The sequence below is a fragment of the Capricornis sumatraensis genome, chromosome 1 (genome assembly GCF_032405125.1).
Source record: "Capricornis sumatraensis isolate serow.1 chromosome 1, serow.2, whole genome shotgun sequence".
Lineage (NCBI taxonomy): Eukaryota > Metazoa > Chordata > Mammalia > Artiodactyla > Bovidae > Capricornis > Capricornis sumatraensis.
The window spans coordinates 257,558,167-257,579,269 of record NC_091069.1 but is presented as its reverse complement, the minus strand read 5'-3'; the positions used below and the strand labels follow the sequence as shown (position 1 = coordinate 257,579,269).

The 21,103-nt window shown below is 46.0% G+C and overlaps 1 protein-coding gene across 1 annotated transcript in view; it reads left to right on the top strand.

The window, feature by feature from the left end:
• COL6A6 (collagen type VI alpha 6 chain) overlaps positions 1 to 21,103 on the top strand; it is a 120,239-nt gene that overhangs the window by 90,197 nt on the left and 8,939 nt on the right. The window contains exons 32-35 of the mRNA XM_068989240.1: positions 3,793 to 4,286; positions 11,116 to 11,212; positions 14,133 to 14,804; positions 18,167 to 18,263. Coding sequence (XP_068845341.1) covers positions 3,793 to 4,286; positions 11,116 to 11,212; positions 14,133 to 14,804; positions 18,167 to 18,263 — 1,360 coding nt within the window. The remainder of the gene's footprint in view (positions 1 to 3,792; positions 4,287 to 11,115; positions 11,213 to 14,132; positions 14,805 to 18,166; positions 18,264 to 21,103) is intronic.

Genomic DNA, 21,103 nt, shown 5'->3' with positions numbered 1-21,103 from the left:
ATAAAAACTGGATACATGATGTTTCTGTTATAACCCAGAGGGCGACGGCCCTCCATACCTTTATATCCTTATACTTTTTATATAAATGCTTCAGTCTGTGCCCTCTGGTTGCTTGTTCACTCATTCAACAAATATTTATTGGAAGCCCATTAGGTTGCAGTCTCTGTCCCAGACAGTGCTGACTAAGAGGGGCATAATTCCTGTCTTTGGAAGCTTCCATTCTTGTGGAGGATCCAGATGAGTGAACAAGCAAAAGAATTAGAATCCTTTAGTTACTATGAAAGAGATAAAGAATGGAATATTCTGTCACAGAATAACATTAGAGGAGGGGAGAAATGCCTCTGAAGGGCGGGTTCATCAATGAGGCAATGATACTGAAGTTTGGATGAAGAATGAAAAAGAAGCTGGCTTTGCAAGATCCAGGCAGGGAATCCTGCTAGCACAAAGGCCACAACACAAGAGAGACCCAGGTGTTCTCTAGTTCCTGGTGGAAGCCCACGGCCACTGAGAGAAGATGACGAGGGGGACGTGGCATGTGAGGAAGTGGAGAAGGAAGCAGGGACCCCACTGGGCTTTGTAGGTTACATTTAGGAGGCCAGGTTTTATTCAAAATGGAATGGGAGGGCATTAAAAGTATTGGAGGTGTAAACGTGAACTGATGAACAAGTTTTTAAAGTTTATTTTGGCTGCTGTGGGAGAGTGCATTGTAGGGAAAGTGAAAGTCGCTCAGTTGTGTCCGACTCTTTGCCACCCCATGGCCTATACAGTCCATGGAATTCTCCAGGCCAAAATACTGGAGTGGGTAGCCTTTCCTTCTCCAGGGGATCTTCCCAATCCAGGGATCGAATCCAGATCTCCCACACTGCAGGCAGATTCTGTACCAGCTGAGCCACAAGGGAAGCCCAAGAACACTGGAGTGGGTAGCCTATTCCCTCTCCAGGGGATCTTCCAGACCCAGGAATTGAACCAGGGTCTCCTGCATTGCAGGCAGATTCTTGACCAACTGAGCCACCAGAGAAACCTTGTAGGGAGGGGGTGTGTAAAAGCCAGAGGACTCACGTTAGAGGGAGGGGCCGTGTGGGGCTCTTCTAGGCCAGCTTGGCAGTGGCCTGGACGGGCCTCCGTTGCTGGGTGGTGGTCCCCTGGCAGGGACTGGGTTCGCCTCCCTCCGTCCTCATTGTCACTTGCTCTGGGCTGTGCAGTGACCATCAGCACATCGGTCCTCCATGTGGGGCCTCACGTCTGGATGGGTCCTCCCCAGGGCCTCCACAGTCCAGCCCAGCGTTCATCAGAATCCTCGGGGTCCTGGCAGCACGCTGGTGAGCCTTGAGGGATTTTTCTTGAAGAACTTGAAATTTTTGTTATCCTCAGCCAGTGTGCTCCTATCTTTTTTCCCCTTTATGGAGCTGAGGCCGCAATGTTGTTATTGCTACTGATACTCCCATGTGAGACAGCTGCCCAAACAAAATACGAGTGGAAACTTTGTCGTGTTTGGTCACAATTTTACTCAGTTTTTATTGTAAAATTGACGTGACCTTGATTTTTTGAAATTTCTGAAATTTTTAAGTTTCTGCTCAGCCCACTAAATTAGACTCAGAAGCTAGTAGATTCTGCCCTTCTCCGCTGATACACACAATTCAGGGGTTGAACATTTATTCTTACTGTTAGTCCTTTTGCCTATGAAGGTCCTAGCATCTAGGACCAGAAGGAGATGATAGCCTGGCACTTAGGTGATGGGGCTCCCCTTGTAGCTCAGTTGGTAAAGAATCTGCCTGCAATGCAGGAGACCTGGGTTCAATCCCTGGGTTGGGAAGATCCCCTGGAGAAGGAAATGGCAACCCCCTCCAGTATTCTTGCCTGGAAAATCCCATGGACAGTGGAGCTGGCAGGCTAAAGCCCATGGGGTCGCAGAGTCGGATAACTTAGAGACTAAACCACCACCAAGGTGGTGAGGTCCAGGTGGACGAGCTGAGAAGGTGACCCCCTCCTGGGCCCACTTGGCCAGCCCCTGTGGGTCAGAGTCCTGAGCTCTCCTGGGAAGAGCTGACTTGCTAGCCTCTGAATGAGAGGAGGCCCCCCTCCAAGGGAAGGACATCCCCCAACTGTCCTCTTTACCAACATGCTTCTCAGCACCAGGCATCTCATCCATCCTGAAAGTTCTGTTCTTCTTCCTGTCCTTATTGCAAAGAACTGTCCTTCATTTGCTTCTTTTTCCATTCAACCTTTGTGAGACCCCAGATAGATGGCAGGGACTAGTAATCTGGCAGATCAAGAGAGACCGTCTCTGTCTCCAGACTTCATAAAGTGGAGGGAGAGACAAACGTTCTTCAGATAATTAGATATAAATCTCTGACTGTGATAAGTGCAGGATACTGGGATTAGAATGAATGAATTGCAATCAGTGAATAAATCTTGACACATTCAAATTTAACAGCCTTAAAGTTTCTCTAAGTAAGAAGGCATACTTATTGGTTAAGTTTGTTTTTCTAACATAAATAAAAATTCATCAGTTAATACTCTCCTCTTTCTTTTAAGTAATGTAGCTCTTCTCTCTCACAATGGCTAGGTCAGTAACAATAATAGTAATGGCAGGCATTAATTGAGCGCCTGGTGTGTGCCAGGCACTATAATCCTAAGTACCGTCTTTACCTGTGCTGATTCACTTAATCGCCTAGACAGTGGGCGCTGGGAGGACTGTCATTTTATAGATGAGCAAACTGAGGCACAGAGAGGGTGAGTCCCAGTCTGAAATTATCAACAGAACTTTCAGCATTCATCCCTTTTTAACCTCTCTTAAATTTCCTCATTAAGTAAAAAAAAAATAATAATTATGTGTTTGTTTATTTAACAAAGTTCCAGTGACAAACACATTATACCATTGAGCCAGTTTCCATAGGTAAAATGGCATATCCATGAGCTCTTTATGATTTAGGCATTTTAGTAATGAACACAAATTTCATTAAAACTCGAATTATAGATTTCTTCTTATACTTTATTTGTTTTTAATTAAAGTTTCAGTTCAGTTCAGTTCAGTCACTCAGTCATGTCCGACTCTGCAACCCCATGGACTGCAGCATGCCAGGCCTCCTTGTTCAATACCAGCTCCCAGAGTTTACCCAAACTCATGCTCATTGAGTCAGGGATGCCATCCAACCATCTCATCCTCTGTCGTTCCCTTCTCCTCCCGCCCTCAGTCTTTCCCAGCATCAGGGCCTTTTCCAATGAGTCAGCTCTTCGCATCAGGCGGCCAAAGTATATTTGATTACAATGTTGTATTAGTTTCTGCTGTGCATAAAAGTGGCTCAGTTATAGACATACATACATGTGTATGTATATTCTTTTTCAGATTCTTTCCCATTGTGGTCGATTACAGGATATTGAATATAGTTCCCTGTACCATACAGTAGGACCTTGTTGTTTATCTACTGTGTATATAATATTGTGTATCTGCTAATCCCAAACTCCTAGTTTATCCCCAACCCCTTTCCCCTTTGGTAGGCATAGGTTTGCTTTCTATGTCGGTGAGTCAGTTTCTGTCTCATAAGTGAGTTCATCTTTTGCTTTATTTAAGAGAGCAAAGTCAGTTTTTAGAATATAATCTTAATTATTCAAGATTTAAATATTTAAGTATGTGTTTTACCATTTGAGTTACTAACATTTAACAATTTAGTTGTTTCCACATTTTAATGTTTAACATTTAAAATTACTTAGCCTTCTATGTACGCATCATTTTTTTTTTTTTCCATTTTAAGCGAGTGGTCTCATGGTAAGGCGCCTGTTCTGGCCTTTTAGGAGCGCCTCAGTGCCCTGTGTACCCCACGGAGCTGGTGTTCGCGCTGGACCAGTCCCGGAGCGTCACAGAGCCCGAGTTTGTGCGGATGAAGGCGATGCTGTCCTCCCTGCTGAGCGGCCTGCGGGTCCGGGAGGACCACTGCCCCGCAGGCGCGCGCGTGGCCGTGCTGGCCTACGACTCCCACGCTAGGCTCCTCATCCGCTTCTCCGACACCTACAGGAAGGACCGACTCCTCCGAGAGATCGAGGCCCTCCCTTATGAGCGCTCCACAGCCAGCAGGGACATCGGCAAGGCCATGAGGTTTGTCTCCAGGCACGTCTTCAAGCGGATGCTCCCAGGGTCTCATGCCAGGAGAATCGCCACCTTCTTCAGTGGCGGCCCATCCGTGGACCCCCAGACCATCACCACTGCTGGCCTGGAGTTCAGCGCCCTGGACATCATCCCGGTGGTGATCGCCTTCAATCAGGTGCCCGCCGTCCGGCGATCGTTTTCGGTAAGAAGGGCCACCTGCCTCAGAAGTCTTCCCTGTCTTTCTGCCCGTGTTCAGGGGCATTTACAGGAAAGCATGGAGCTGCCAAGTGTCTGTTACTATGCACCAGGAGCATGCCAAGCCCTTGGTATGCGCCTTCCTGTTCAGCTCACACAAGCAGTGTGTGTGAGATGGGAATCACTGTTATTCCCATTGTGTAGATGAGAACACTGAGTCTGCAGAGTGAGTGAGTGAAAGTTGCTCAGTTGTGTCCGACTCTTTGTGACCCCATTGACTATACAGTCCATGGAATTCTCCAGGCCAGACGCTGGAGTGGGTAGCCTTTCCCTTCTCCAGGGGATCTTTGCAACCCAGGAATCGAACCCAGGTCTCCCACGTTGTAGGCAGATTCTTTACCCGCTGAGCAATGGGGGGAGCCCAAGAATACTGGAGTGGATAGCCTATCGCTTCTCCAGCGGATCTTCCCGACCTGGGATTTGAACTGGGGTCTCCTGAATTGCGGGCGGGCTCTTTACCTGCTGAGCAACTGGGGAAGCCCAGAAATACTGGAGTGGGTAGCTTATCACTTCTCCAGCGCATCTTCCCGACCTGGGATTTGAACTGGGGTCTCCTGCATTGTGTGGGCTCTTTACCCACTTAGCAACTGGGGAAGCCCAGGAATACTGGAGTGGGTAACCTATCGCTTCTCCAGCTGATCTTCCCGACCTGGGATTTGAACCGGAGTCTCCTGCATTGTGTGGGCTCTTTACCTGCTGAGCCACTGGGAAAGCCCAAGAATACTGGAGTGGGTAGCCTATCACTTCTCCAGCGGATGTTCCTGACCCAGGGTTTGAACCGGGGTCTCCTGCATTGCGGGCGGGCTCTTTACCCGCTGAGCAACTGGGGAAGCCTGAGTCTGCAGAAGCAGGCCCATATGCCCAGGTTCACACAGCTGCCTCGTGGCAGAGTCAGGGCTTGGATCCAGGCCTCTATTCTCCAAGACTCCCTGAGTTGGCTCTGGTGTATAGATACCAAGTTGGATGGCCAATAGACATTCAAGGATGTCACCACGGTGGCCAGCATGCTGGTCTCTGCTGTGTGATGGGACCCCACGGACCGAGTTTATAATGTTACTGATCGTGTAAATATCCTCCTTTTATGAAGAGTCATTCCTGTTATAGCCTCTTAGGTTGAAGTTTAAAAATCTTACCGTGTGACATTTCTATTGACACTTTATTTAGTTTTCATTCCTGAGCGCCCAGCAGCCTGTGGGATCTTACTTCCCTGACCAGGGATTGAACCCTCATCCTCAGCAGCAACAGAGTCCTGAGCTCTGGAACACCAGGAAATTCGCTGTGTAGCATTTCTAGATAAGCCACCCAGTATCACAGCAATGTCCAAAACTCTCTGTGAGTGGAGCCACTATGTCAGAGGTTCCTTAGGAAAAAAAAAGCACACCCGCTGGACCCCGCACAGTGTCCTTCTGGTCATCGGTGTCCACCTGGCGAGCTGGTTTGTTCTCCATTCATGGGAGAGCCGCGAGGAGAGGCTGCAGTGCAGCCGCAAAGGGTGTTGGGAAATACAACCTGAGCCAGGAAGACAAGTGTTTGAAAATTATTTCATGGAGAGAAAGGGAAGTGTGGAGGGTTATTACTGCAGAGAACTAACCAGCTGACTCCAAGAGAGCAAGCTCTCCCATCAGAGAATCTGGAAGCCACAGCAGTGGCAAACCCCGGTTTAGACTCGAGTAGGAACTTTCTGAAGGCAAGATTGGTGGATGTTGTCACCAGCCGGGTGACTAAATGTAAGTGGGCAAGATGCTGCCTCTCTCTGAGGCCTTTTCTAGGGGTGGTCACTCGCCTGGCAAGGGTGACCTCCATCTGTCCTGGAGAATCAGGATTAAGAGGCCTTTTAGAGATCCTCTCCAGCTCCCTAATATTGTCTGTGAAAGTGCTAAGCTAAGCAGATCGGAACTGAAATATAGTACTCCTCCATAAAATGGAGAAAGCGGTGCTTGTTTCCAGAAGTTGGTGCAAAGATAAAATGATGTCGCTCCATGCACCAGTGCCTGGGATATAGCAACAACTCAAGAATGGTAGTTGTTGTTTTACTTAGGACTGTTATCAGTTTCTTGATAGTGAACTGAACTCCATTTAATAATATTAAAGTCTGCATTGTTAAGGAGCTGAAACTGCTGTTAGCATCCTTGAACAAACTCAGAATTACAAAAAGAAACAGGTTGGTGTATGAGACTCACAAAATAAAATGCTGGCACATTAGAAGCTGGAACCAGCCTACGCTAATGAAGTTGCTGTGAGAGGTAGTGCCTCAAAAGCTCTGTGAGTGGATACACAAAAGAAAAGTGAAAGTGAAAGTCACTCAGTCCTGCCTGACTCTTTGCAACCCCATGGACTATATATGTATAGTCCATGGAATTCTCCAGGCCAGAATACTGGAGTGGGGAGCCCTTCCCTTCTCCAGGGGATCTTCCCAACCCAGGGATGGAACCCAGGTCTGCCACATTGCAGGCAGGTTCTTTACCAGCTGAGCCACCAGGGAAGCCCAAGAATACTGGAGTGGGTGGCTTATCCCTTCTCCAGGGGATCTTCCCAACCCAGGAATTGAACTGGGGTCTCCTGCATTGCAGGTGGATTCTTTGCCAACTGAGTTGTGAAGAAAGCCCAGATTTCTCCTAATTCCCTGTCTTTCTTGGGAGCCCCCATTTTCCTTTGACTTTATTTAGTCACAGAAAAGGCAACTGAATATCCTGACTCAAATAATCGATGGTACCTGTGATACAAATTTAAACAGACACAATTCCACCCTCCCACTCAAAGGTACGTGCATCGCATACAACTTAAGAATGATGTATTTTGTTGAGTTTTTCTTTTAAGCTTTGGAGGACTGACAATCCCACTTAGAGTTTCTACCCAAATCACCTAGAGACTCCTTGCTCCTTTGTTGAAGGAGTTTATCTCAAAAGAACACCAGTGGAGGTTCAAATTCTTGACAATCACCCTCATAAACCAGAGCAGTATTGGCTTCAACATCCCTTGGGCAGAAAAAGAGTTAAGACATTCAGACAGAAGTCAGGCTTGGTTCCAAGGTTCATTCATCCTACATATGTTGAGTGAGCAACTGAAATATACCAGGTGCCATCCGAGACCCTGGGGACACAAGAGTAAGTAGAAAACCAAAAGACCTCACCCACTAGAGGATGGAGCTATGCAGGGTTGTCCAGAGGGCTCAGAACAAATGGATGGGAACCGAATACCGGACATCGCACAAGAGAGATGATGTTACTACTTTCCCCTCAGCTTCTTTTTGAATTTATTTTTAATTGGAGAATAATTACACTACTGTGATGCTTTCCACCATGTAGCCACATGAATCGGCCATAAATATGTCATTTGTTAGCATTTTAGGAGCAGAGCTCAAAATTTTAATGACATGATACATTTTTATTTGGAGGCCACATTACAAAGCCATCATCTGTTTCATAACCATTGTGACTCTTCTACATCTCCATTTGAGAGTTCAGCAGAATCCAACTGAAATTCAAAACCGCTGTAGACGTGTATGGCAGGTCTCAGACCCAGCTGCTCTGACAACACGGGCTCATTTCCCTGTGTTTCTGAGTGAACAGATTGTGTGATCCCCATCTTGGGGATAGTGTGAAGCTGAGTGGTGAGCCATTCATTCTTCTGGAACGCAAGGCTATTTTGATTGAAAAAACTTCAACCTCAGCTTTGTTTTGTCCCAAAGGTTTTTTCTTATAATTTGTTGGGCAATTACCTCTTCATTCTGGTGAACTTTTATTCGCTGCTAAGCTAAGTCACTTCAGTCGTGTCTGACTGCGCGACCCCATAGACGGCAGCCCACCAGGCTCCCCTGTCCCTGGGATTCTCCAGGCAAGAACACTGGAGTGGGTTGCCATTTCCTTCCCCAATGCATGAAAGTGAAAAGTGAAAGCGAAGTCGCTCAGTCGTGTCTGACCCTCAGCGACTCCGTGGACTGCAGCCTTCCAGGTTCCTCCATCCATGGAATTTTCCAGGCGAGAGTACTGGAGTGGGGTGCCATTGCCTTCTCCGCTGCATGTGAAGAATTCTAGTGTAGAATGGGCCTCCCTTTACAATACGCTTACAAGAAATGTATCCTTTTTGGCTAGCCTTATTTTCTTTCCTTTACTCTGCTGTTTAGCATTTCCAGTGAAAGAAACATTAGATGTAATAGCTGACATCACAGATTTTTCTAGTGATGAGGCAGAGGTGAAATTGGGGGGGTTTGTGGGAAGTGGGGAACTTCAGCACTCTGAGCACCCAGGCTTTTTATTTTCTGAAGAATTTCCTTTGTTGATAGAGAATTGTCTAACGAAAGAAGAGTACTCAGAGTATTAATTGCATCTTCTCAAATGCACACATTTTTGAATCCCCATGATGTTGAGAAAGGAAAGAGCAAGGTATCACCCAGAACCATAGACTAAAGATCACGTTCCCACCTATGGACCACCCAAGCTGGCGCAACTTTGAATCCACAGGATACTGAGCAATTGAAAAAGTGAACCTCACGCAGGGCGCCCAGCCTGGCACTATGATGACCTAGGGTGGGGTGTTCAAGAGGGATGTGATTTATGTAGGAAATAGCTCAGCTGGAAATTCCATGACCTCCAGTTGAGCTGTTTCGTAGAGGAAATCCTAAAGAAAATAAGTCCTAAATATTCATTGGAAGGACTGATGCTGAAACGGAAGCTCCAATACTTTGGCCACCTGATGCAAAGAACTGACTCGTTGGGAAAGACCCTGATACTGGGAAAGATTGAAGGCAGGAGGAGAAGGGGACGACAGAGGATGAGATGGTTGGAAGGCATCACTGACTCGATGATGATGAGTTTGAGCAAGCTCCAGGAGTTGGTGATGGACAGGGAGGCCTGGCATGCTGCAGTCCTTGGGGTCACAAGTAGTCAGACATGACTGAGCGACTGAACTGAACTGATACATGCATGATCATGGCTGAGTTGTGTTGTTGTATGGCAGAAACCAGCACAACATTTTAAAACAATTTCCCCCCAATTAAAAATGAAAAGTGAACTGTAGGATACCTTTATTTAAAATCCCTGACTCAGCTTGGGTAATACGCTAACAGTAGTTGCTCAATGCTGTGTGGTAGGATGAGTGATCTCTAAGACCACATCTGCTGAACTTTATTGACTAGGCGATTACTTGGGGGAGGGGGAGGGGAGAGCACAGACCCCCTGGGGTCCCCCATGTTTAAAAAAAACATGTACTAGCATCGGTGAGTAGAAAGTATGGCTCTAGGCTGACACTACCGTGTTGCCCCAGGATTGAACGTGAAGCCTAAGTTATCATCTAGCTGCCACGTTTTATACACACAGAACACACACTCGAGCACCAAGGGCGGCAGTCGCTGGGTGACATGGTGAGAGCTGTGTTCTAAGGTAGGTTTGAACCCTTGATACAGAACCACAGTCATCCAGGTAGCTCAGGCAGAGAGTGGAAGGCACGTCTTACGTGGGGAAAGTGAAGTTTAAGCTGAAAGCGTCTTTGTTCCACCCTCTCCTGGGCTCACTCTCCTCATCGCTGAAACGGTGGAACTGGCTTCTGAGATTCCTTCTGGCCCAAGCGTTCTGTGACTTGCTTCCCTGCACCCTGACAGTTGGCAGGAAGAGGTGACTTTGCCCCTGTCACATGGTCTGATCCACATTCTCTGGATGTGGTTTCCTGGTCCCTGATCACAGCACAGACGAGGTCATGAAATGATTCCCTGGAAAGACTGCCCAGATACCTATTAAAAGCCACTAGTAATTAAAAGCCATTAATGAGTTGTTAATAATTAATAAAGACTAATTGTGTCTGCAGGTAAGTTAGGCACGAGTCAAGACCCTGTGCACACAGGCCCCTGTTGACAAAGCATCCCCATTTGGTCCCCAAAGCCCACCCCTTTTCTGCCACCCGACTATCACAGGCTCTTCTTTAAATTGGAGAGTAGTTGACTTACAGTGTTGTGTCAGTTACTGCCATACAGCAAAGTGAATCAATTACACATTCACATATAACCCCTCTCTTTTAGGATCTTTTACCAAACAGGCCATTACAGAGTATTGGATAGCGTCCCCTGTGCTATACGGTCAGTCTGTTCAGTCGCTCAGTCCTGTCCGACTCTCTGCAACCCCATGGACTGCAGCACGCCAGGCCTCCCTGTCCATCACCAACTCCCAGAGTCCACCCAAACCCAGGACCATTGTGTCAGTGATGCCATCCAACCATCTCATCCTCTGTTGTCCCCTTCTCCTGCCTTCAATCTTTCCCAGCATCAGGGTCTTTTCACATGAGTCAGTTCTTTGCATCAGGTGGCCAAAGTACTGGAGTTTCAGCTTCAGCATCAGTCCTTCCAGTGAACAGCCAGGACTGACCTCCTTTTGGATGCACTGTTGGGTCTCCTTGCAGTCCAAGGACTCTCAAGAGTCTCCTCCAACACCATAGTTCAAAAGCATCAATTCTTCGGCACAAAGGTAGACTTCAGTGGTATCTACCTGAAACCAGTAACATGCTTTTCAGTTACGAACTCATTTTGTGTGCACACTTGCCATTTTAAAGAGTAACGTGACCGTTCTGTTTCTCAGATGAGAAAACAGAGGCATGGCTGCTTGTCCTCCAGCCAAAGGGAGAGTCACTGATTTAAACCCAGGCCAGTGTTCTTAGCTGCACTGGCGTTCTGCCTCCCCGGGGCCCCTCTGAGAGGAAGGGGGCTCTTTTGCTCTCTGTAGCCCTCTGAACCATCCTGGGAGGTTCCACAGCCCCACCCATGAAGCTCTTCTCGCTTTGGCTTCTTGCAGATTGACGACACAAGCAGATTCCAAGTCATCATTATCCCATCCGGAGCTGACTCTGCACCAGCCCTCGAGGAACTCCAGCGGTGTACTTTCTGCTACGGTGAGACCCCCAGGGAGTGCGTAACTTGCTCAGGTCATTCAGCAGCACAGTGAGTCACTATCGAAAGGAGGGGCTGGCAGCGACGTGAGTGGTCTTGGGAGGGTCTCCCCAGGGCTCACCCTGCCACACAGCCTCGTCCACAGATGGAGCCTCTCAGCTCATGCACCTTCTGGGAAACAGGAATCATCTTTAGAAAACCTCAGCCTGTCTCATGGCCAACTTCCTTGTGTGGTGAAATACATTTATGAGCTTTCTAAACCTCAGATGTTCACAGTCCCAAAGAAATGCTTTACAGTGGCAGTGGAAGTCAGCAGAAAGGGATTTCTCACTGGAAAGAGGCTTTCTCAAAGCCCCAAATGTTAGGGATCTAAAAGATTTGTGATGCCGATTTGCCTGTGACTGCTTTACACACAGTATGTAGTTCTAGCTAGAGAACTGGCCAAAACCTGCATTTGTGTGTTCTAATAATTTGAACATGCTAATAATTACAAGAGTGGGAGCTGCTGAGGTTTCTGGTGGGTGTGATAGCTAACAGCTATCAGACATTCACTATTAGCCATGCACTGTTCTGATTGCTTTATGTGAAAGTGATGGGGTGATGATAGTTTTTAATGCTCAGGTTACTGGCTTTCATGCATTCCAAGTGCACTGCAGTACAAGTCGCTCAGTCGTGTCCGACTCTTTGTGACCCCATGGACTTTACAGTCCATGGAATTCTCCAGGCCGTAATACTGGAGTGGGTAGCCTTTCCCTTCTCCAGGGGATCTTCCCACCCCAGGGATCAAACCCAGGTCTCCCGCATTGCAGGTGGATTCTTTACCAGCTGAACCACAAAGAATGCATTCGAAACACCCTTCTAATAGTTTCATTTAATCGTTATAATGGCCCTAGAATTTCTGGATGATTATTAGATCCATTTTACAGATGAGGTAAAATAATTTGCTCACAGCCAAATCAAAATCAAAAAAGCTGGTTTTAAGACACCTGCAGTTTATAAGAAACACAGATTGCATTATACGTTCCCTGGGACTCTGTACTTGGTTAAATCGTCTCCTTCTCCACGTGTGTCAATGAGATGGTCATTCTGGCCATATGAGTGACTCTGAGAGAGAAGCAGGATTCTCTCTTAACAACCCTCTCTTCCTGCTGTCTCGCCCTCTGCTGCCCTCTGATCAGTCATTTCCCCTAGTCCTGAGGAGCTCACCACACTGTGGGCAGATTCTTCCCCCTCGAGTTCTCACCTGTGGGTTCAGACTCCTCAGTGACACAAGCGCCCGTGTGATTTGTGGTCAGAAGTAATCTGCGTGTGTCTGGAGATAGATCTGGGCTCCATTTCTCGGCTTAGAGCCTTGTTTTGTCTCTAAGACACATAAGGGAAGGTATTTTGGCTGTTGTTTCCCACAGTTAAGCAACCCCACAAAGCTGAGCAAGTGGGCAGGCTGCTGTCCCTGGATTTAAATATGTATTTATTTGTTTGGCTCTGCTGGGTCTCAGCTGCAACACACAGGATCTTTAGTTGTGACACGCGAACTCTTCGCTGCAGCATGTGGGATATAGTCTGCTGACCAGGGGCTGAACCTGGGCCCCCCTGCGTTGGGAGCTCGTAAGTCTTAGCCACTGGACCATCAGGGGTTATTGAGTCCGTGAGCAAGACTGGAATTCTGAAGTTTGCTCCGTCCATTAAGGATCTGCACCCTGGTTATTAACCTTTCATCTAATCGCTTTTATTCATGGCTGGGCCCTTGTCTAAGTACTGGCTGTCCACATGTGTGGCTTGTCATTTCTCTTTGGTTTTTAAAGAGAAAAGGCTCTTTAATGCTCACCCTTAACCATCAACTGTTATTGAAAAGGTAGGAGTGCACAGTGTCGGCTCTGAGGCCTCTCTAGGTGCATCTAACCCAACCATCTCATTCTGTGGAACTGGGGCCCGGGGGAGGCTTGGACAGGGGCACACAGCATGTTTGTTACTGTGGACAGCCAGACCAGAAACCAGATATCCTGACTTTCAGGCCAAGGGGCCTCCCCACCCTGCTGTACCGTGTGGCCTTGCCTCAAACAGCACAACACTGACTTCATATGCAGATACTTCTAGAAATGCTGGTGTGTCCTTTGGCAAAATGATTTTATTCTCCTGCCCTCAGGCTCTTTGGTAAGATTAGAAGATTAGATGACCTCTAAGATCCTTTAATTTCCAAGTTTTTTTGGTTCCTCTGAGTATTGTGGTCAGATTCAGTAAAATGCACTCTCTGTTTTATTACTACACCTTCTTTTAAAAAATGAGATATGCACACATTAAAATGACCTCATATTTTATGAAAGCCCATTAACATGTAGTATTTATATTCATTTATTTAATAAATACATACTGAGCTTTCAACTGATAGGTATAAAATATAAGTGGTTGCTCTGTCCTTGATGTCTCTACAAAAAAAAAGACATTGAGTTATAAACCTGTAATTAAATTGAAATAAAAGATGCATTGCTTTTTTGCACTCTTACATTTTAAGCAGATTTCTTTTTGTAATAAGGTAGTGTGTGTGGAATGACAGGGGCCCTTGGTTTAACCTGTATATTATCAATTAGAGAGGTCATTACTTTTTATGTCATGATACAGTAAACACACATACAAGCGTGAGATCAACTGTCCAGGTCAATCTTTATAAACTTAAAATGCAGCCAAGATGAAACTTGCGTCAGTGAATGGAACTCAAAACATGGGCTGAGTATAAAATCTGTACTTTGGGGATCAGGGTGCAAACCACATACTAGGAAGTCTTCTGTTGCTGACCTCAAAGTCATCTAGTTACTATATTAAGATCAAAGATCATGCAGCCTCCAAATGTCAAAATGTTTGAGATGCTATCTTCCCTTTTTCTGTCTGTTTCTGTTTAGTAACCCTAAATGACTTTTCGGTCCACAGATGTATGCAAGCCGGACGCTTCTTGCGATCAAGCCAGACCACCCCCTGTGCAGTCTTACGTGGACGCTGCTTTCCTTCTGGACAGCTCCCGGCATGTGGGAAGCGCGGAATTTGAAGACATCCGAGGATTCTTGGGAGCACTGCTAGATCACTTCGAAGTCACCCCAGAGCCTGAGACCTCTGTCACCGGAGACCGGGTGGCCCTGTTAAGCCTCAGTCCCCCTCACTTCCTACCCAACACTCAGAAGAGCCCTGTTAGAAGTGAATTCAACCTGACCACCTACAGGAGTACACGCCTCATGAAGAGACACGTGGAAGAATCCGTTCAGCAGCTAAATGGAGATGCTTTTATTGGTCACGCCCTACAGTGGGCTCTGGACAATGTCTTCTCAAGGACACCCAATCTGAGAAGAAATAAAGTCATTTTTGTGATATCTGCTGGGGAAACCAGCCACTTGGACAGGGAAACCTTAAAGAAAGAATCCTTGAGGGCCAAGTGTCAAGGTTACACCCTGTTCGTGTTTTCCCTGGGGCCTTCTTGGGATGACCAGGAACTGGAAGAACTAGCCAGCTACCCTTTGGATCACCACTTGGTCCAGCTTGGCCGCATTCATAAACCTGACCACAGATACGGTGTGAAGTTTGTGAAGGCTTTTATAAGCTCAGTCAGGCGTAAGTCATAAAATCATATTCTTTCTTGCACATTTCAGCATATTTGGTATTCCCCAAAGAAGGGCTGATGAACTGACGTGGATTCCTGGAAGCCTCAAGGGCACTGCAGGGTCAGAACGGAAAATAGGGAATGAAGGATGGTGGAGGGAGGAAGCCTGCGATTTCTAAGCATTGAGTTCTCTGGCTCCTCTTTTTTATGCCTCTGGTTCCTATGGAGAAGCAGTCATAACAAACAGCTACTCACACATCTGTCTGCAGGGAGCAGCATAGTCTGGGAGTGTGAAGTCACAGCTGGGATACTAGTTACGACGTAGAAACCCTTGCCATGTAACATTATCACGCTGCCCTTTGATGGCAAGTTTGACCAGTTAACACTCCGAGAGAGAGCGAGTAAAAAATTCAACAATCCTTGCCTTTGCTTTTACAAGTTCTAAAGGCAGAGTTCGAAGTTTTAGGAGGCACCACTTTGCATGTCAGAATGAAAGATGCATCCTTGCAAAACTTTCTTAGCTTTGTCAATGATTCTTTATGACGCCAGTAATTAGTGTAACTGTTGCCCATAAAAAAAGAAACGTGGGTTATATTTCTTGGCAGGAGCTTGTCTCGAAAGTAGGCAATTCATTTTGAATGCAGCAGGATGGATTCAAAGAAGGCTGACATGGTCCTGATATGGCTATGGAGGTCAAAAAGCACTGTCAGACTTCTGATCATTTTACTTTTGGAGTTCAGATAAGGGAAAGTGAACACGCAGGCTAGAGGACACCCAGTGCTGCATCCTACGTTTCAAACTTGTCACTGACATTCACCGTGAGACCAGCTAAGGCTGTAAAGACCCTGACTGGTCAGGGCCGGTGAGGTCTGAGGGGCCTTAGGGAATGGTCGGTGGGGCTGATGTCGTGCCCTCGAGCTCTCTGCGACTCTAGGTGTGAGTCTAGGACCAACATCCCAGCATCTCCTGGGAGCTTGTGAAAAATGCGGACTCTCCTGCCCCAGCCCAGACGTTTTGTTCCAGAATCTGCATTTTATCAAGATCCCCAGTGATTCCTATATACATTATATGGTTTAAGAAACACTGATGCACGAGCCATATGCTCCTAGAGTAAAATTTCTGTGGATGGGTCCTGGAAAAGAAACCAGAAAGAAGAGCTGGGAAAATGAGGGGGAAAAAATAAGTGAAGGCCAGGGGTCGTTTGGAAAGAAGAGCTCATGAGGGATTTGTAAGGGTAAAACAAAAGAGCACCTTGAAACTCAGCCCCTGAAAAGCCACGCCTCTGTGTATTAGCACTCCCCCCACCCCCTTTCTTCTCCTCTCTGCAAACGTGTTCTGTGCTTTGTATGCGGCAACTTGCTTGTGGCTTGCAATGGTTCCAGACCCTGAATTACAAGTGTCTGCGGATCCCCAAAAAACCCATTTTCATGGAAAAGCAGAACAGAAAACACCTTGAACGACTGAGAAATTTGTCAAGAAACACTCCTGATAAGGCAAAAAGTTGAAAGGAGGTTAAGGTGGAATTTACTTCCCTGGCCCCACAAAATTCCTAGTGGTGTTTCACGGTAACTAGTCAAACTGTATGATTAGATAAATGACACCCTCACCACCACCCAGGGAAAGGGGAGGAGATGCTTTAAGAAGAATTACTTGGGGTGTGTGAGAAATATATAAAGTGCTTGTGAAGAACTATAGTCATGACACCACTTTTCTAAAAAGTATCTAGAAATCTCCAACATTTAAACTATAGCTTTCAAAGTACAAAAAGTTGAGAAGACTTTGACGTTCAGTTCAGCCGCTCAGTCGTGTCCGACTCTTAGTGACCCGATGGACTGCAGCAGGCCAGGCCTCCCTGTCCATCATCAACTCCCGGAGCTTGCTCAAACTCATGTCCATTGAGTCGGTGATCCCATCCAACCATCTCATCCTCTATCGTCTCCTTCTCCTCCTGCCCTCAATCTTTCCCAGAATCAGGGTCTTTTCCAATGAGTCAGTTCTTAGCATTAGATGGCCAAAGTATGACTTTGACATAATCATCTTCAATTCCACATCCTGCATTCAGAACAGGCCCCCAGACCCACATGCACCTCTTCAATATTAACACGTCTGTAGGGGCCTCTCAGGTGGCTCAGGGGTAAAGAATCCGCCTGCCAGTGCAGGAGGTGCAGGATATGTGGGTTCGCTCCCTGGGTTGGCAAGATCCCCCAGAGGCAGAAATGGCACCCCACTCCAGTATTCTTGCCTGAAAACTCCCATGGACAGAGGACAGGCTCCAGTTCACGGGGTCACAAAGAGTCAGACATGACTGACCAAATAGGCACACGGCACATTAGGTACCTACTTTGAGCCACTGACTGTTGAGGGATGGGGTATCAAGCAGGGACCCACAACCCTGTTTGTTTGGGACCGAACAGATCTGGTCCCAACCCTCCCAGGCATGCGCATCCAGCTCCCTAAGTAACTCCTGTTTATCATGCTACTGTGACAGAATTGGATACCAGACACAGCTCACCACAGAATAGACATATTTTCTAAGGAAAACTACTACTGACCAAAACTATTGCTGATACTTGGAGTGAAGACAGATAATTAAACATCAGATGCACGTAGAGGATGCAGCCCAGGCTTGGCCGTCCAGTCTAGAAGCACACAGCCCAGTCTGCAACAGCAGCTCAGGAGATGGTGCTGGGTCACAGCCCAGGACAAGCTTGCAACTTAGGGTGACCCAGGATCACCAGGAAGAGGTTTAATCATGTTTAACATACAATTAAATCAAAGGCGTCAAGGAAATAAAGCGTGCATTGTTAAAAGTTTCTCATCAAAAAAGGCTTTTTCGTGTTTTAAATGGTATTGGAAGGAGCATGCTTTAATATTATGAAAAAATAATATATTTCAGATGAAATGAATTATAATGAATGAAACCCCAAATGGACCACGGTCACTGTTGTTGTTAATGATACAGAGAACATAAAGGGAATATTCATTTCCCTTTGCAATTTGGGATTTCCAAGGAGCAAATAAAAAATAACTATTCTGATTAGTTCAGGTCAGTTAGAGGCCAGACTCTTAGGATGGGCTCATGATTTCTCCTCTAAGGGCTCATGATTTCTCCTCTAATGTTTAATGGACTTTGGCAGCTAAGAGCATCTTATTGAAAAGTAAGTTGAATTCTCTACTTACACATTTGGCAGTTGTGAATTTTCTCAGCCTAGTTTTAGAGAGTCCGGTGAGAAATTGGCTTCATCTCATGTGGCCACATGTGTCTTTCATGGATGTGGAGTACAGTGATGTGACCCTTTGCACGCAAAGCAGATTGCTGTCATGTTAATTGCTGTGAATAAGAGTCTCCTCACAGATTTCTTTTTCTTCCTAGGTGCAATCAACAAATATCCACCAATAAATATCAAAGCAAAGTGCAACAGACTCAGCTCTACGGAGCCACAGCAGCCCCCACTCCAGTTTGTGCGAAGGTATTAACCTGCTTGCTATTTACTTGAACAATGAAGGTGCCACCCTCTTCCCCCTCCTTTTCTCCTTCTTCCTCTCTGCTATTTGGACAAAATATATCACTATGTGATAATAAGATAGAAGTTGAGGGAACAAGAGATAATAAAAATGCCACGTCGATCTGAAAACAGAGTTTTTTAAAATAGAAAATCTAAAACAACCAATGGGACACCCCAGTGGCAATGAGCACACTGAATAACCAGATCTTGGTTTCTAAGTATCATTCCCATTTAAAGGAATCAGGGTTTCTTCCAGAAACAACTAATCCTAGGCTGCAACAGGGAAAGTACAAGGTGAGCCTGGAACATTCATTATGCCTGAAAGCAAGAAAGTAGCAAAAAATTTTAAAAAGATAAATAACAGTCATGTCAAAAGGGCAAATGAGTTGTCTTGAAAGGGTTTGCCACTGGCAGGATTTTGGACTCTTTGAACATCAGAAAGAATAATGATGGTCATGGATTACAGCACTGAATTTTAAAAATCTGCAGCTCTATGTACAGACCCAAAAAGAGAGGAGGGGAGGAAATGTTCTTTTCTTACACAAGTATGCTAGCTAATAAATGCAGAAGAAGTGGTAGAATGAGAAAACCTCGAGTTTGTAATCCCTGCTGTAATAACTGAGTCAGGCAAGAATCAAGGAATGCTAAACCCAGCCCCAGAGAAGCCTTCCCACACTTAACTAATTACAGACAAGGAAGGTACCCTTTCCCGCTGAGGTCTGGCCACACCCACTGTAACCAGGATCTGATACTATGTATCTCCTGAGGGGAGGCAGGGGAGACACAGTATCAAATGTGGGATTCTGGCTGGAGAGCTTTGACCCAAGTCAAATAATCAGGAAACCATGGGACAATTCCAGAATGTGGACCGTCCTTCAAAACAGCCGACCTGTATTCTTTCTAGGTGTCAACATCATGAACAGCAGAGGGATGTGGAGTAATGTCCTAGAATGGGAGAGACTGCAGACAAAATGGCCAAGTGGGGTTGTTGGATCCTAGAGCAGGAAAAAAAACACGCCTATATTAATGACATTTGGAGAAATGGCAACCCACTCCAGTATTCTTGCCAGGAAAAACCTGTGGACAGAGAAGCCTGTCAGGCTACAGTCCATGGGGTCACTAAGAGTTGGACACAACTGAGTGGCTGAGCACACACAACAACATTTAGGGGATAACTGGGGAACTTTAGTATGAAAATATATTGGGTGGTTTAATTCATGTGAATTTACTTATGCATGGTGATAATTATGTTTGTATAAGAGAATGTCTTTGTTCTTGAGAGAGGTATGTTGGAAAGTATTTAAGAGTAACATGCATGATGGCTACAACCTACTTTTCGATGGTTTCATAAAAAGAAGCAAAGTGTGTGTGTATGCATATATAAGCATATATGCATATATATATATGTACGTATGTGTGTAAGGAGTATGACAAGGCTGTATATTGTCACCCTGCTTATTTAACTTCTGCACAGAGTACATCATGCAAAATACCAGACGATGATCACAAGCTAGAATCAAGATTGCTGGGAAAAATATCAACAACCTCAGATAGAAAGTTAATAATGATTCTCATGGCAGAAAGTGAAGAGGAACTAAAAAGCCTCTTGATGAAAGTGAAAGAGGAGAGTGAAAAGTTGGCTTAAAGCTCAACATTCAGAAAACTAAGATCATGGCATCTGGTCCCATCACTTCATGGCAAACAGATGGGGAAACAGTGTCAGACTTGATATTTTTGGGCCCCAAAGTCACTGCAGATGGTGATTGCAGCCATGAAATTAAAAGACGCTTACTCCTTGGAAGGAAAGTTATGACCAACCTAGCATATTCAAAAGCAGAGACATTACTTTGCTAAGGTCCGTCTAGTCAAGGCTATGGTTTTTCCAGTGATCATGTATGGAAGTGAGAGTTGGACTGTGAAGAAGGCTGAGCGCCAAAGAATTGATGCTTTTGAACTGTGGTGTTGGAGAAGACTCTTGAGAGTCCCTTGGACTGCAAGGAGATCCAACCAGTCCATCCTAAGGGAGATCAGTCCTGGGTGTTCATTGAAAGGACTGATGCTGAAGCTGAAACTCCAGTACTTTGGCCACCTCATGCGAAGAGTTGACTCATTGGAAAAGACCCTGATGCTGGGAGGGATTGGGGGCAGGAGGAGAAGGGGACGACAGAGGATGAGATGGCTGGATGGCATCACCGACTCAATGGACATGAGTTTGAGTGAACTCCGGGAGTTGGTGATGGACAGGGAGGCCTGATGTGCTGCAACTCATGGGGTCCACAGTCGGACACAACTGAGCGACTGAACTGAACTGAACTGATGTTTGTTCCAGTAGTCATGTGCAGATGTGAGAGTTGGACCACAAAGAAGGCTGAGCACCAAAGAATCGATGCTTTTAAACTATGGTGCTGAAAAGACTGTTGAGAGTCCTGTGGACAGCAGGGAGATCAGTCAATCCTACAGGAAATCAACCCTGAATATTCTTTGGAAGGTCTGTTGCTGAAGCTCCAATACTTTGGCCACTTGATGTGAAAGCTGACTCACTGGAAAAGACTCTGATGCTGGGAAAGACTGAGGGCAGGAGGAGAAGGGGGCGATAGAGGATGAGATTGTTAGATAGCATCACTGAATCGATGGTCATGAATTTGAGCAAACTCTAGGAGATAGTGGAGGACATGGTATAGTCCATGGGGTCACAAAGAGTCAGACACAACTTAGCAAATGAATAACAACCAAATGTGTATGTGTGTATGCACACAAGGTCACAAGGTGATAATAGGTAGGAAAACCATTTAGATGAAAGATAT